Source organism: Pleurodeles waltl, chromosome 4_1 (genome assembly GCF_031143425.1).
Source record: "Pleurodeles waltl isolate 20211129_DDA chromosome 4_1, aPleWal1.hap1.20221129, whole genome shotgun sequence".
NCBI classification, from domain to species: Eukaryota; Metazoa; Chordata; class Amphibia; order Caudata; family Salamandridae; genus Pleurodeles; species Pleurodeles waltl.
In genome coordinates, this window is record NC_090442.1 from 371,827,700 (window position 1) to 371,842,142 (window position 14,443).

At 43.4% G+C, this 14,443-nt stretch overlaps 1 protein-coding gene across 1 annotated transcript in view; it reads right to left on the reverse strand.

Moving 5' to 3' along the window:
• Positions 1 to 12,824, reverse strand: part of KCNJ8 (potassium inwardly rectifying channel subfamily J member 8) — a 38,568-nt gene extending 25,744 nt beyond the window's left edge. Inside the window, exons 1-2 of the mRNA XM_069228539.1 lie at positions 12,502 to 12,824; positions 9,357 to 9,796 (exon numbers count right to left, since the gene is read on the reverse strand). Of these exons, the coding sequence (XP_069084640.1) occupies positions 9,357 to 9,712 (356 nt within the window). The 5' untranslated portion in view covers positions 9,713 to 9,796; positions 12,502 to 12,824. The remainder of the gene's footprint in view (positions 1 to 9,356; positions 9,797 to 12,501) is intronic.
• Between the last annotated feature and the right edge of the window lie 1,619 nt (positions 12,825 to 14,443).

The window sequence follows — 14,443 nt, forward strand, 5'->3', positions numbered from 1 at the left end:
CTTTCTCCGAAGCAACAAGCATCTTGTGGACTGGCATTCTGAGGCACACTAAGGCGGCACTACCTGTGGCACAGATTCTCTCCATCCTCGGAGTTACGGACCCTGAGAGCACCGTTAACTCTAGGGCGAGAGTAAATCTGGCCAATTATTTTTCAGGCCCTCGAGGTCCATTAAGAAAAGATGAATTACGGAGCAAAAAGTAATTCGGGGTCTGATACCTCTGGTAATTTCTCGTTTCCCCTGCTGTTCCACACAAATATTTCAGCTGTATTTTCATGTTAAAGTTAAACACGTTTAATTTCGATCGAGCAAGTCTCACCTGTTACTGGGCCCATCGGAGTTAAGACCAATTATAACGAGGGCCCAATTTCCTCATTAAGAGTGGTTGGTTAAAAAGCTTGTTACACCCCTGCCCCAGATTCCTGCTATGTGGGAGTAATGCCGGAGTCAGGGAAGTACAGCGGATTACATTTTTGAGGGGTAACGTGCAGGAATCGGTGTTTCCATGCCGATCCCTGCATGTTTTTCATGAAATTTCACACTGTTGTATCTGTTGCTTTCATTAGCTGAAATCTCCATGTGAAAACAAAAACGCATAATGCCAATGGGCAACTGCTGTTCCTCGGTCTTTTGAAATGTATGAGCTACTCGTAATTAGGGGCATATTTATACTCTGTTTGCGCCGGAATTGCGTTGTTTTTTTTTACGCAATTCCGACGCAAAACTAACTCCATATTTATACTTTGGCGTTAGACGCGTCTAGCGCCAAAGTCCATGGAGTTTGCGTAATTTTTTTGCGTGGACACCTACTTTGCGTTAATGATATGCAAGGTAGGCATTCCCGTCTAAAAAATTGACTCCGAGGCATGTGCGCCGTATTTACACTCCCGGGCAAAATTCACACCCGGGAGTGGGCGGGTCAAAAAAAATGCCGTACGGCCGCTTTTGCGCTGTTTTTTAGCGCCTGGTCAGGGCAGGCGTTAAGGGACCTGTGGGCTTGGAAGGAGCCCAGAGGTGCCCTCCCAAGCCCCCAGGGACACCCCCTGCCACCCTTGCCCACCCCAGGAGGACACCCAAGGCTGGAGGGACCCATCCCAGGGACATTAAGGTAAGTTCAGGTAAGTTTAAAAAAAAAACATTTTGTGGCATAGAGGGGCCTGATTTGTGCCCCCCTACATGCCACTATGCCCAATGACCATGCCCAGGGGACACAAGTCCCCTGGGCATGGCCATTGCGCAAGGGGGCATGACTCCTGTCTTTGCTAAGACAGGAGTCATTTCAATGGGGGTTGGGAGTCGAAAAAAATGGTGCAAATCGGGTTGAGGCGAAAAATTTGCCTCAGCCTGACTTGCCCCATTTTTTGGCGCCCAAGCTCCATATCCCCCTACGCCGGCGCTGCCTGGTGTACGTCATTTTTTTTCATGCACACCAGGCAGCGCCGGCGGCTAACGCCGGCTAACGTCATTGAATAAATACGGCGCCCGCATGGCGCTTCAGAATGGCGTTAGCCGGCGCTAATTTTTTTGACGCAAAACTGCGTCAGCGCAGTTTTGCGTCAAAAAGTATAAATATGGCCCTTAGTGTCTAAGGGGGTTATTCTAACTTTGGAGGAGGTGTTAATCCGTCCCAAAAGTGACGGAAAAGTGACGGATTTACCACCAGCCGTATTACGAGTCCATTATATCCTATGGAACTCGTAATACGGCTGGTGGTATATCCGTCACTTTACCGTCACTTTTGGGACGGATTAACACTCCTCCAAAGTTAGAATAACCCCCTAAGTGATGTCTGTTGAAGGTCATGAAAGGTTACAACTGTGCTCTGCCTTCACTCTCTAGTGTTTGTTTTCAAAATGTTTTAATAAGTTTGTTGAGGTGTATTTTATGTTCACAATTATTGAAGGATCATGTATCCACTTCCTGTGAGATCAAATAAAGTAACAGTTCATGTGATGCCATTTTCTGTGACCTTATGCCTCACAATATTATTTCGCTTTTAGGTAAAATGGTACTTCTGGTAAATAACGAAACAATGCACACATTTCTAAAGTACATTATTGCAATAAAGTTAGAGATACAGATTGGCGTCAGTGGTTGAAGATTACACATTTGGTGCCAGTAAACTACCAAAATGGTGAGATGAGGTAAAAATGTCCCAGGCAGCCTTTCTAGAAGAGTATTTAAGGGCTTGCAGCAGACCACTGTCCCCATCTGTCTTTGGAAACCTTGTTTACACAAGCCATACCATGCTTTACATGATGTCTAGAAGATCATCTGGTTATCATTAGTTTCTGCTTCATTAAAGTCCACTATATTTGGTAGGCCGTTCATATTAAAAAAAAGCACTGGGAAAGCCAATAGGTCTAGCCTACACTATTGGATTTCTCAATGTAATTTAGACATATTGTACAGCAGCACAACTGTTGTGTAGCATGGATGAAAGTTAGAAAAAAAGCTATAACACTGCCAGCACTGACCACATCATACTGATTTGTTTCTGGCGGAACAAGCAATACAATGCAGTGGGAGAAGGGCAGGAAGGGCAAAGCAACACAACTGACAGTGGGAGAGGCAAGCAACACCAGGGCCAGTGGTAAAAGGGGGCAATGAACACAAATGACAGTGGGAGGAGGGAATGAACGAGCAGCATGACAGCCAGTGGAAGGAGTGCCAGAGGGAGCAAGAAAAACCAAGGACAGAGGGAGGAGAACAGAAGGAGACAAGCAACATGAAGGACAAAGCAAACTGTTAGACTTGGCATCATTGGCATGGTCTCCCCTACCTTTTCGCCTATACTTCCCAGGTCGTTTCTGTGTACTGGACTTTGTTTTTGCAGTTTTGTTTGCTCTGGACGCTTTACCACTGCTGACCAGTGCTAACGTGTAATTGTTCCCTGTATAAATTGCATGTGTATATTGGCTTATCCATGATTGGCATATTTAATTTACTAGTACATCCCTAGTAAAGTGCACTAGAGGTTCCCAGGGCTTGTAAATCAAATGCTACTAGTGGGCCTGCAGCACTGGTTGTGCCATCCACATTAGTAGCCCTATAAACATGGCTCAGACCTGCCACTTCAGTGTCTGTGAATGCAGTTCTGAACTGCCAATTTGACTTGGCAAGTGTACCCACTTGCCAGGCCTAAACCTTCCTTTTTTATACATGTAAGGCTCCCGTAAGGTTGGCCCTAGGTAGCCCCATGGGCAGGGTGCAGTGTATGTTAAAGGTGGGACATGTACTTATGTGTTTTACATGTCCTAACAGTGAAATACTGCCAAATGTGTTTTTCACTGTTGCAAGGCCTATCTCTCTCATAGGTTAACATGGGGGCTGCCTTTAAATATTATTAAAGTGTAGATTCCCTTTGGGAGCAGATAGACATGTGGAGTTTGGGGTCTCTGAACTCACAATTTAAAAATACATATTTTAGTGAAGTTGATTTTCAGATTGTGTGTTTGAAAATGCCACTTTTAGAAAATGAGCATTTTCTTGCTAAACCATTCTGTGACTCTGCTTGTTTGTGGATTCCATGTCTGGATCAGTTTGACAGTTGGGCTGTTTGCACCTCTCCTCTAGACAGTGACACAAAGGGAGCTGGGGGAAGCCTGCACATCCTGAAGGGCCATCTGGGCTGAGTGGAGGGGAGGAGTGGTCACTTACACCTGAAAGGGCCGTGCCTGCCCTCACACAATGTAGTCTCCAAATCCCTGGTGTGTGTCTGGGGCCTGGCCTGGGCAAGGCAGGATCTTGAAACAACAGAGACTTCTCTTTGAAGTAGGCCTACTTCAAAGGCAGAAAGGGGTATGAGAAGAGCACCCAACTCCCCTGAAAATCAGATTACTTTTGGAACCAAGAGGAACCTCTGCCAAGGAGAAAAGCTGGAAGATGGAGGAGGAGTACATCCCCTTTGCCTGTGGCTGTGCTTTGCTGGGTTGGCCTGCAGTAGCTGCTTCTGCCTGAGAGAGGACAAAGACTGACTTTTGTGTAACTTCCCACTGGTTAAGAATCTCCAAGGGCTTGAACTGTGCTTGCCTCCTGTTGTTGAAGTCTCAAGGACATCAAAGACTTCTCTCTGTCGGCACTTGGGCTTTCCGCTTTGAGTCCTGCCTGCTAAGTGGTGCCCTAACCTGTCTATGGACCCTTGAAAGGTGCAGCTGGTGGAAAAGGACAGAAATCAACGCAAAGACCACCATGCGGGGAAACTTTTGACACACCACCCACCTTGCAGCTGAAAAACGACGCGCCGCTGGCCTTGGAGCTAATATCGATGCTCCACCTGCATTGTGGCTGGAAGATCGACGAGACTCGGCTGGAGAAATGACGTGCAACACCCGCAGCGGCTGCTGTTAACAATGCAAGCCCCCACGCAGAGCTGTTTCTTGACACCGTGCAACCGGATTTTGACGCAACATCGCTGGATGCGGAAAATCAACGCAAAGCCTGCCCGGATTCGAGGTGCCCGTCTGGATCTACACATCACTCTCTTGCAGGAGAGAAGAAACGTCGACCTGACCGGAGAAGGAACGATGCACGCTCTTAATTGCGAGTGAGAAATTGAGCATCGCTGGCCTTTTCCGACACACACTCGCCCGTGCGGCTCTATTTTGACGCTACCCAGATACTTTTGTACGCTAACCATGTTCTCACTGTTTTCTAAATGATTTAAGACTCGTTTGCTTTTTAAATTCATAACTTGACTTGTGTATGTTGGACTTTTGTCATTTTGGTCTTGTTTTGTCTAGATAAATATTGTCTATTTTTCTAAACCAGTGTTGTGTCATTTTGTAGCGTTTTCACTGAGTTACTCTGTGTGTTGGTACAAATACTTTGCACATTGCTTCTGAAGTTAAGCCTGCTTGCTCATGACAAGCTACCAAGGGGGTGAGCGGTGGTTAACTGAGGGTGATTCTTCTTTACCCTGACTAGAGTGAGGGTCCTTGCTTGGACAGGGGGTAACCTGTCTGCCAACCAAAGACCCCATTTTTAAAACAAGCACATGAACTTTTAGGGACTGCTTCCATGAATAAAAAAAGTAGTTCTGAAAGCACAAGCAGTGGACGGACACTGAGCATGGAAACAGTACTTTGGCCATGCTCTGGGGAGAGCCAAACACAAAAAGAAGGAATGCAAGCCAGAAAACAATAACCAAAGAGGAGCAAGCAAATGAGAGTGCCAATGAAGCCAGACAATGGTAAACAACAAGTGGGCTGTAAGCACCCTGTAAGTAAACAAAAACTCTTGCAAATGGCAGTGTATGTGCTGCCTCAGGCAGGTACTAAATAAAGGGAACATGTGTTTTCTTCTATTTGCTCTTCACCTGACCCCCCATTTTATATACTTTTCAGTACTGGAATGGCATTCCACAGCGAGGACATTCCTTAAAGTGCAAAAGGAAATAGGATGAACATTTCATTTCAACCCACATTACATATGCATTATAATGTGTTTGGAATATTGAACATTTTCCTTTTTGCTGTAATGCTTTAACAAGGCTAATGTTGGCTCAATATATTATACTGGTGAGTTCCTGACAGACTAATCACTCTAAAATATTATGATACCTTAGAGAGTGCAATATGCTGAATGACTAAGACTTCTTTCACAGATATTGATCAACATCTTTTTACCTCACAGCTTTTGCTTATCTCGCCTCTATGGACGCCATATACAAGCACTTGTTAAGTTCTTATACTCTAAAATGTATAAGTGTTTCAGCTCTCAACGTTTTTAATCCACTTGAGACAGTTTTTTGTCCCATTTTGTTTAAAAGGAGCTATGGGGATAATTAAGGAACCTCTGAGCAGAGACGAGGAACAAGGCTAAATGGAGTAGGAATTATCTTCTTCCGCACACCACAATTCTTATATATCTGTTTAGGGTAAGGCATTGTGTGACATCAAAGACGTCTCCATAGAGTAAATGGAAATATGTCTGGTAACATTGAATATGTGGTAGAGTCTCCAGTAACAGTGGAGGCAGCCAACAACACTTTTCTTTGCTCCGTGATTTTGTTTAGTAAGGTGTTTGCCACACACCCACACAATAAAAAAGGAATAGGGAGCTGCTAGACCTGTCAGCCTTAGGATAGTCTTTCCCAAACCTTTTGCCTTCTCCTGTTTTTACTTAATTCGTTTTGTGTGCTTTAGGACTCCGCACACTTTACTACTGCTAACCAGTGCTATACTGCGTGTGCTCTCTCTTTTAAACATGGTGAAGTTAGTTACACCTAATTGGCATATTTAATTTACTTGTAAATCCCTAGTAAAGATGTACTATCTGTACCCAGGACATGTAAATTAAATGCTGCTAGTGGACCTGCAGCACCCACTTAAGCAGCCCTTTAAACATTACTCAGGCCTGCCACTGAAGCCTGTGTTTGCAGTTCAAACTTTAATTTCTACCTGCAAACAAACCTTTTGCCAGGGCTAAACCTAGAGTAGCCCCTAACTAGCCCATAGAGTGGGGTGCAGTGCATTTGAAAATTTGCACATGTACTTTTGTCTTTCACGTGTCCTGGTAGTGACAAACACCTAATTTTGTTTTTCACTGCTACAAGGCCTGCCTCACCCATGGGATAACATTGGGCTACCTTATTAAGAGATAACTTTCAACTGGGAGCAGGTCAAAATGTCGAGTTTGGTCTCTAAAGAAGTGTGATTTAGAACCCTATTTAATGGTAAATATGTTTTTTTAGGTCACAGTTCTGAAAATGAAACTTTTAGAAAGTTGGCATTTTCTTGTTCCAGCTAAATGGTGTCTGCAGCCTGTATCCTGGGTCACATGACTAGGTGTAGTTGGCCTTTGTGTATTGCTCCCAGACAGTAAAACAAAGGGGTAGGGCGGCCATCTCTGACTTGGTGAGAGGGAGAGACTGTCACCTACCACACTTGCACCACACTAACGCTCTGCTTCAACACATTTGCAAAGGGTTTCACACCAGTCTATCGTGACCCCAGACAAGCTGGGGCCAGGACAGAGGCAGGTAATTGAAGACAATTCTGGGGTGGAACAACCTAGAAATTTCTCCTACTTCAAAGCTAGCACCAAGTACAAATATTGGACCTTCAGAATCAACACTTTCGTACACATCTGGTCCCATGGAAGGCTCTGAAGAAGGACTGCTGTGCTGCCATGCTGCAAGAAGGATTGCTACTCTGCTGCCATGCTGTCTGTGTGAGAAGGACTGAACCTGCATCTTCAACCCAGGACCACCAGAGTGGCTCCAAGGGCGAGTTGGATGGCATCCTAATCAAAGGCTCAGGGTCAGAAGGGGCTCCATCTACCTTGAACCTAGCACCTGGGCTCTGTCTACTGTACATCTTGCCCCTCAAGTGGTGCCACACCAGTCTGGGATCCTTGGAGGTGGGCCTGAAGTTGCTCTTTCAGTCCAGCTGGGGCCCAGGCAGAATCGGTGCAGTGCGACGCATCGCCTTTCAGGCTTGCATCGGAACAGGTGCTGCCAGCGCATGCTCAAAGCAGGACCTTACATTGCAGCCCTGCAGCTTATCAGAACTGCCTCTGTACAGCGATACAGGATCATGCAATGCAGCCCTCAATCACCACTGTGCAACACATACTAGACACTGGATCTTGCAACATGCCGTATTCAGGATTTAAGGTACGCTGTTTAGCAGGCCTTACTTGGCCCATGTATCTGGTCAGGCTGACCATGTGGCTTTGTTCCATTCTGACGCAACCAGAATGCTTTTTGCTTTTAAGCACTATTTTTTACATAAATCTTTACAAATGCATATCTTCGGCTACACTGACTAGATGTTTTTTATTGTGACGTCAATTGGGTTATTACATGTTATTCTATTTTTCTAAATTGGTGTGGGATTTTTCTTGTGTTGTGTTCTTCCTTTATTTCTGTTTGTATGATGCATAAATGATTTACACGTTGCCTCTAAGTTAGCCTAACTGCTTTTGTACGAAGCTACTAGAGAGTTGAGCACAAATTAATTGGGGTTTTGCATGTGTTTCACCCTCACAAGAATTGTAGTTGCTGCTTGAGTAGGGCTTCAACCACTGAACCAATAACTCAAATTGGTACAAAAGGCAATGTATGAAACCAGCAAATAATAACCCGAAACATGAAGAATTGCTTATGTCAAATAAAAGCCAGGTTTCTGGTAAAAGTAGCTTTTTCCAAATGACTGAAGTCCCTAAAATGACTGTTTGCATGTTGTATTCTAAATATTGAATAGATCACTTGCCTAGGCAGGCCTGCTACTATTAAAGACTAATTACATTTCATTTTAAGATATGGGGCGGCTAGTACAGCTCATACAGTGGCAGGAAAAATAATAACATTCCTATAATTTGTTTATATGTAATTTATGTGAATTGCACAAATGATTGATAAAGCTCACGGGAATAGAATCTTAGCAATAAGTTTGCTTAAAGAGCATGTTGGTAAAGCGTGGCTGTAAACCTTCTTGTGAAATTGTCAAGTTGTCTGAATGGGAATAATTCACTCCAACAACATTGTTGTACTGAAGAAAACCCATCACAACACGACTTTTATTTGAAGTGATAACCCCTCCTAGAAGGTTCCCACCCTACATCCCTCTGCTGATTAGTTGAGACTTTTTTACATAGGTCCTACATAGGAAGCGATAAAACATTAATATGAGGGAGAACCCACCAGGAAAGTAAATCAAGTGCTTAAGAAACATCAGTCTGGCATTACTTCACTATTCGTTTTAACCCATGCTAAATGTATATATTTGAAATAATTAATTTACCTAATATCCAAATACCTTGGTTGCAGGCAAGTGGTTTATCCCACTTATTTTGAAAAATAATGAACTACATAAAATGTATGTTCTGGATGTATAAATTAGTCTGATGCTTAACCTTCCATCCCAAGCACATACTTTTTGCATTCTAACCCCAATTTCGTGTACTGCTTATTAATGGAGTTGTTTCACTGTAATGTGTTTAATGCTTATGCCTGATCACTTTGGTCCAACCACTAACAAATATTTGCAAAATCACCATTTGAAGCAAACGATGAACTGCAGTGGACATGGTATAGCTTAGTGGACAAAAATATAAGAGATCCACGGCAATGATGTGCATGACGCCAACCGTTTCTTAAATTAAATAAAATGGTTAAATGAAAAATATGAACATATTGTAGGGTTGCATTTACAGAACTACCGTTAGTGTAGTGTCGCAAAACATGCATGAGATAAACAGAACGAAGAAGAATATATCACAGTGCACCATGTCATTCGGGGTAAAGACCTGAAGCAAATATTTTTAAACTACTGCTAAGGATACACGGATGAATCATTTGCTTACTGCTGTGATCTTGGACTAGATTTATAGAGCAGTCTAAAATAACTTACCTTACGCTTGTAACACATGGCTCCAGAATTCCTGTATTCTGCCCGATCATATCTAAGTCTCCATGGGCAAAGGCCACCAGCCACCACATCATTGCAAAGAGAAGCCAGCTGCAGAGGAAGGACATGGTAAAGATGACCAGCGTGTGACGCCATTTTAGGTCCACAAGGGTTGTGAAGATATCTTGAAGAAATCGCCCCTGCTCTCTGATGTTCTTGTGTGCAACATTGCATGCACCATTCTTTTTAATGAAGCGGGCTTTGTGAGGTCGGTCATGGACGCGAGGTTTTCGTAGGTTCTCTGCGGCAATTCGCGCAAGCACATACTCATCAGGGATGATGCTCTTCCGGGCAAGCATTCTCCTGCCACCATAGTCTGGGGACAATCTTGAAAGTGAGGATTAAATTATATTCTTTCAATCTTTGCTCCTCCCTTCAAAAATCTGTTTTTGTTTTTTTTTCGTGAAAAACAAAGAAAATATTATTTGGTTAAATAAGAATACAGAGTTCGAACTTGTCATATTTTGCAACACATAAATGTACGAGTATACACAATTAGTTAACCGCCCCCATCAAATGCACATATTCTTTCATGACAAAGTCATCAGGAACACTAGAGGCAGTATAATCCCAATTTTAAAATGTTTGCACATCGTTGTGCTTTTTGTATAAACCTTTAAAACAAGTTCAGTCTTGATTGGATAGCATTTCATATACAGATTCCACCTGTTCAGCTATCACCTTTCTTCTATCCTGACAGTTGTCCGTTGCAGTTGTCCGTTGCTGCCCAAACCATGTTTCATCATTTCATCTCACTTTTTTCTGTGCATTTAGGGGGCAGATTTAAAAAGCCCTTGTGCTGCCTTAACGTTGCTCTAGCGTCAATTTTTATAAAGCAAAGATGGCGTTAAGGTGGCCATTTCCCCATGCCCTATTTACAATGTAGCGCAATGCATGCATTGCACCACTTTGCAACCCCTTGTGCCACATTATACCTGTGCCAGGCATAATGCATGCAAGGTGGGATGTTCCCACACAGGTAGGCCTGAAAAAGTGGCACAGTGAAATTTACAAGATTTCACTGCTCCATTTTTTCAGTCATTTTTAATGCCTGCTCAGGGCAGGCGTTAAAGTAACACACCCATAATAATCTCTGGGCCACCCTGTGCTTTGCTGCGCTAGCGCCCAAATGTTTGGTGGTAGTGCAGTAAAGCGCCACAACAGCATCAAAATTGTTGACGCTGTTGTCGTAACGACCGCCATGGTGCATTGCAATGTAAATGCAGCACAACCATGGTGGTGTTAGGTGGAGCAAGGGGGTCACAAGAAAAGTGGTGCATTAGGACTGATGCACCACTTTCTTGTAAATATGCCCCCTAGTGTTCTTAGTATCACAGCTTGCAACGCAAGTGGGTGTGGCTCCTAATTACCAGAACAACTATTAGCTTTGTAACTTTCTGAAACTGTTACTTTCAGCCGTGTCAGAGAGGCCAGGAAGTGAATGGGCATGATTGAAGTGATGCTGCCACAGTGGAAAAGGTCATGAAGTTTCTAGAGCTCTCTTTTCTGCTTTATTTTCTCCAGTGTTCATGAGCAACAGCGTTCAGGCACGTGATTAGAGACAGTTTACTGGACTTCACGTATTACGCAATATAACTTGCTCAACTCTAATCTGCGTAGGAATGCTGGGTGAGTCACCCTGATTTATCTGCGACTGAGAGGGACAGTGTTTGCACAGTTCTCCCTGTTTTAAAGTTATACACCGAGAAAACATCTCTGTGTTTCACAGACTATTGAGCTAAATTGAGAGACATTCACAGCATGAATACTTCTCCTCAGTCAGGGGTCAGGCCCTTTGGATGGAAGAACCCTGTATCATTCCTGGTGGTAAAACTAATTTGAGGCATCAATTAGTAGGGGTCCCACCATACACTGCAGCACTTAATAGACCCAACCCTTCTGGGGCTACTATGATGGATTCAGCACTGTAAACTTGATTAGATGTGGCAAGCCTTTGTGTAGCAAGAAGCCTTTCTCAATGAAACAAATGCATATTATATTAAAAAGTAAACGACGGTTTTAAAGGGCCCAGTTTGAATGTCATATTTTTTTTCATTGTATGTCAACGAAGGAACGTTGTCGTTATGTTTTAGAATGAATGAAGGTGGCTTTTCAATGTACTTATTTCATCTTCAACATGTGCAACCCATCAATATGTATTGCTTTTTAAGTAGAACCTTCTTTGCTGGCAAAGGTGGGTTCATTGTATTAGACTTCACAGTGGACCCAAAAACTGGTAATCTGGAATTAGTCACTCTGCTACGTGCTGTGACGTGATGGTAGTAAGCTGCATATTTAAACTACGTGCCTGGTATGTTGGTATAAACTAACTAACAGAAAATAGCAAATTTATGTAGCACAGTAAACACATGGATTACGGAAAATTACACACGGTTTTATGCTTCGGTGCACAAAATGTACTAATGTAGAAAACCCATATTTCACAGAGAACTGTGAAATATGGAAACTATATCACAGTTGTTAGTGAAATACAGATTCGTCATCATAATGACTTCCCACAAACAACTCTCACAGCTTTAACATTTTCAGTGCTAGCAGGAATATGAAGCACGGTGGACCAAATTATGCAGAAAGGATATTTAAATTCTGCAGCAAAATATGCAAATTGTTGCAGCACATTCAGTGTCAGTGTAATTGTTTGTCCATTTAAGACAGGAAGAACATTTTTGGTCAAAAACAATAAAATGTGCACATAATGCGACAGATGCAGTGTTTCAATCATTAATCAATAACCGCTGTACCTGTCGATTCACTTAAATCCACTGGCCCTCACCGTTGCCGATTGTTTTATTAACAATTTCTAGTAGATAGTAATGGTAAACAAAGCCTAAACATTCTAATTCCAATCAGCCCATTCTTAACTTTACTTTGAAGAAAACAGTCTGTTCACGGTAAGCGCGATAAAATATGTCCTGTATATAAATACACGTGTATACTATATTGTGATATTCATTTTTTAACTTGGGTGAAGTTGTCCCAACTTAAATGAGTAACTTTTTGAAATCACGTTACCATCCAAGACAGCCTCGCATGTCTCAAAGACTCAGAAAACAAAGTCAAAACTTACAGGACAAGCCGAACCAGTGTCCCCTTGATATTTCTTGTCACTTGCAGGGACGGAATTCTAGTAAAGGAACCCCAATTTAATGAGCTTATCCTGGAAAATAAAATGTCAGACTGTTTTTCCGTTTTCTTTATGAAAACCAAAAAATCTTGCGTCTATGTTCTCCAGTCTTCCACATGGCACTCGTAAATAAATCACTCTTTTGCTCGCTAGTGTCCAGGAGCGGGCAGTGCTGCCGGAGGCTCAGAGATGGGTCATGTCGTCTGTCTGCTACGAGCGAGAAGAGCTGCGCGTTGTGCTCGGGTCCCGCACTGCAGTTTTGGGACGTGCTGCTTTCCAGGCGGGGGCTCCTACGGTGCCTCGTGAAAGTGCCGTGCTGGGTCGGTCCACACTTTCATGCTTACAGTGTGGGAAATGTCCCGAGTCGCCTTTTTCTTGAGCTTCAAACAGTGACGTAAGAAGGAGGATTTTTTTCCCGTTTTTTATCTCTGAAGCATAAATCTGTAATGATGGGTGTCTCAGAGAGAGACGAACTGTGCTCGGACGAGGAAAAAAACTGCCTTGCAGTACGTAATTGTCTCAATATTATCTATGCATGAATCACAGTGCATGAGTTCGCTATTGTGGACGTTTTGTTCTGAAACTAGTAATCATATATTCACACAAAGGAACGTTTTAAGCAGTGCGCGTCATCACCACGTGCCACAAGTTTGCATTCTGCGTTCTGCATGTATACAGAGTAAGTGAAATTGCGTATCACGTCTCTGAACGGATAAACGCAAAGACTCTGCGTAGACGAGAGTCAATTGTCAAAGGTATGTTTTTGTTTGGTTCCTCGTTTTTAGTATTGATTACGTCTGAATTAAACTGAACATGGTGAAGTCGCCGAGAACTCTCTTGGCGGATTGGACTGACATACTCACTGGAGCTGGCCCTGGATTTTGGAAGAAATCGCCTGGTTCAAGATACATTGCAAAGTCACTAGATTGTTTTTTCCGTGCACTGGAACAGTGGACTGCCCCCGAAAGTTATGGGGTGTCAGTACACTGTACTCGGGGCGAGTATGTGAGAGTGGGGATCTACGGGGCAGTCATTTCCTTTCTCTGCCTGGACTGTGCAGGAAGCAGCCGACTTTAAGCAGAATGTGCCTTTTAAGGCAACGGCTCCCCTCCAAGTCCACTCCAGCGCAGATCAGGTTATGTCATCATGTTCAATGGGAAACAGGCAGCTTGCCGTGAAGCGGAGCCTCCTCTAGGAGCGCAAGGTGCCTTTCAGTGAAGGGCTAGCACACTTTTAGAGTAGGGCACTTCAAGGGCTAGCATACACGTTAGAGACCCTTCACAGTTTGAAGAGCCGCATCTATGTTTGTGCTGTTTAAAATCGTTTTCAAATTCTGCTAATCAACAAATTAGCTGTTTAATAACTTTTTATAAAGTTCTTCATATTACACTTATTAGCTCTATAAGCACTGTGTTGGAAATTGCCCCATCTCCAGGGTCATCCCCAGACGTTTTGCCTTTCTCCTCCTATTTGTTTTGGGCTGAATCCTTTTTTGATGGTCTTAGGACTGTCCACTTTACCACTGCCAACCAGTGCTAACATGCTTGTAGCCTCTCCTTAAAACATGGTACCTTTGGCCTACACCCAGTTAGCATGTGTCATTTTCTTATAAGTCCCTAGTGAAGTGCACTACACGTGCTCAGGGCCTGTAAATTAAATGCTAATAGTGGGCCTGGAGCACTGGTAGTACCACCCTTTGAATATGTCTCAGGCTGGCCACTGTAGAGCCTGTGTGTGCAGTTTACCACTTGCCATTTCCACCTGGCAAAATAAACCTTTTGCCTGGCCCAAACCTTCCTCTTTAATACATACAAGTCACCCCTAGGGTAGGCCCTCGAAAGTCCAGAGGGCATGGCACACTGCATTTAAGAAGTAAGACATATAT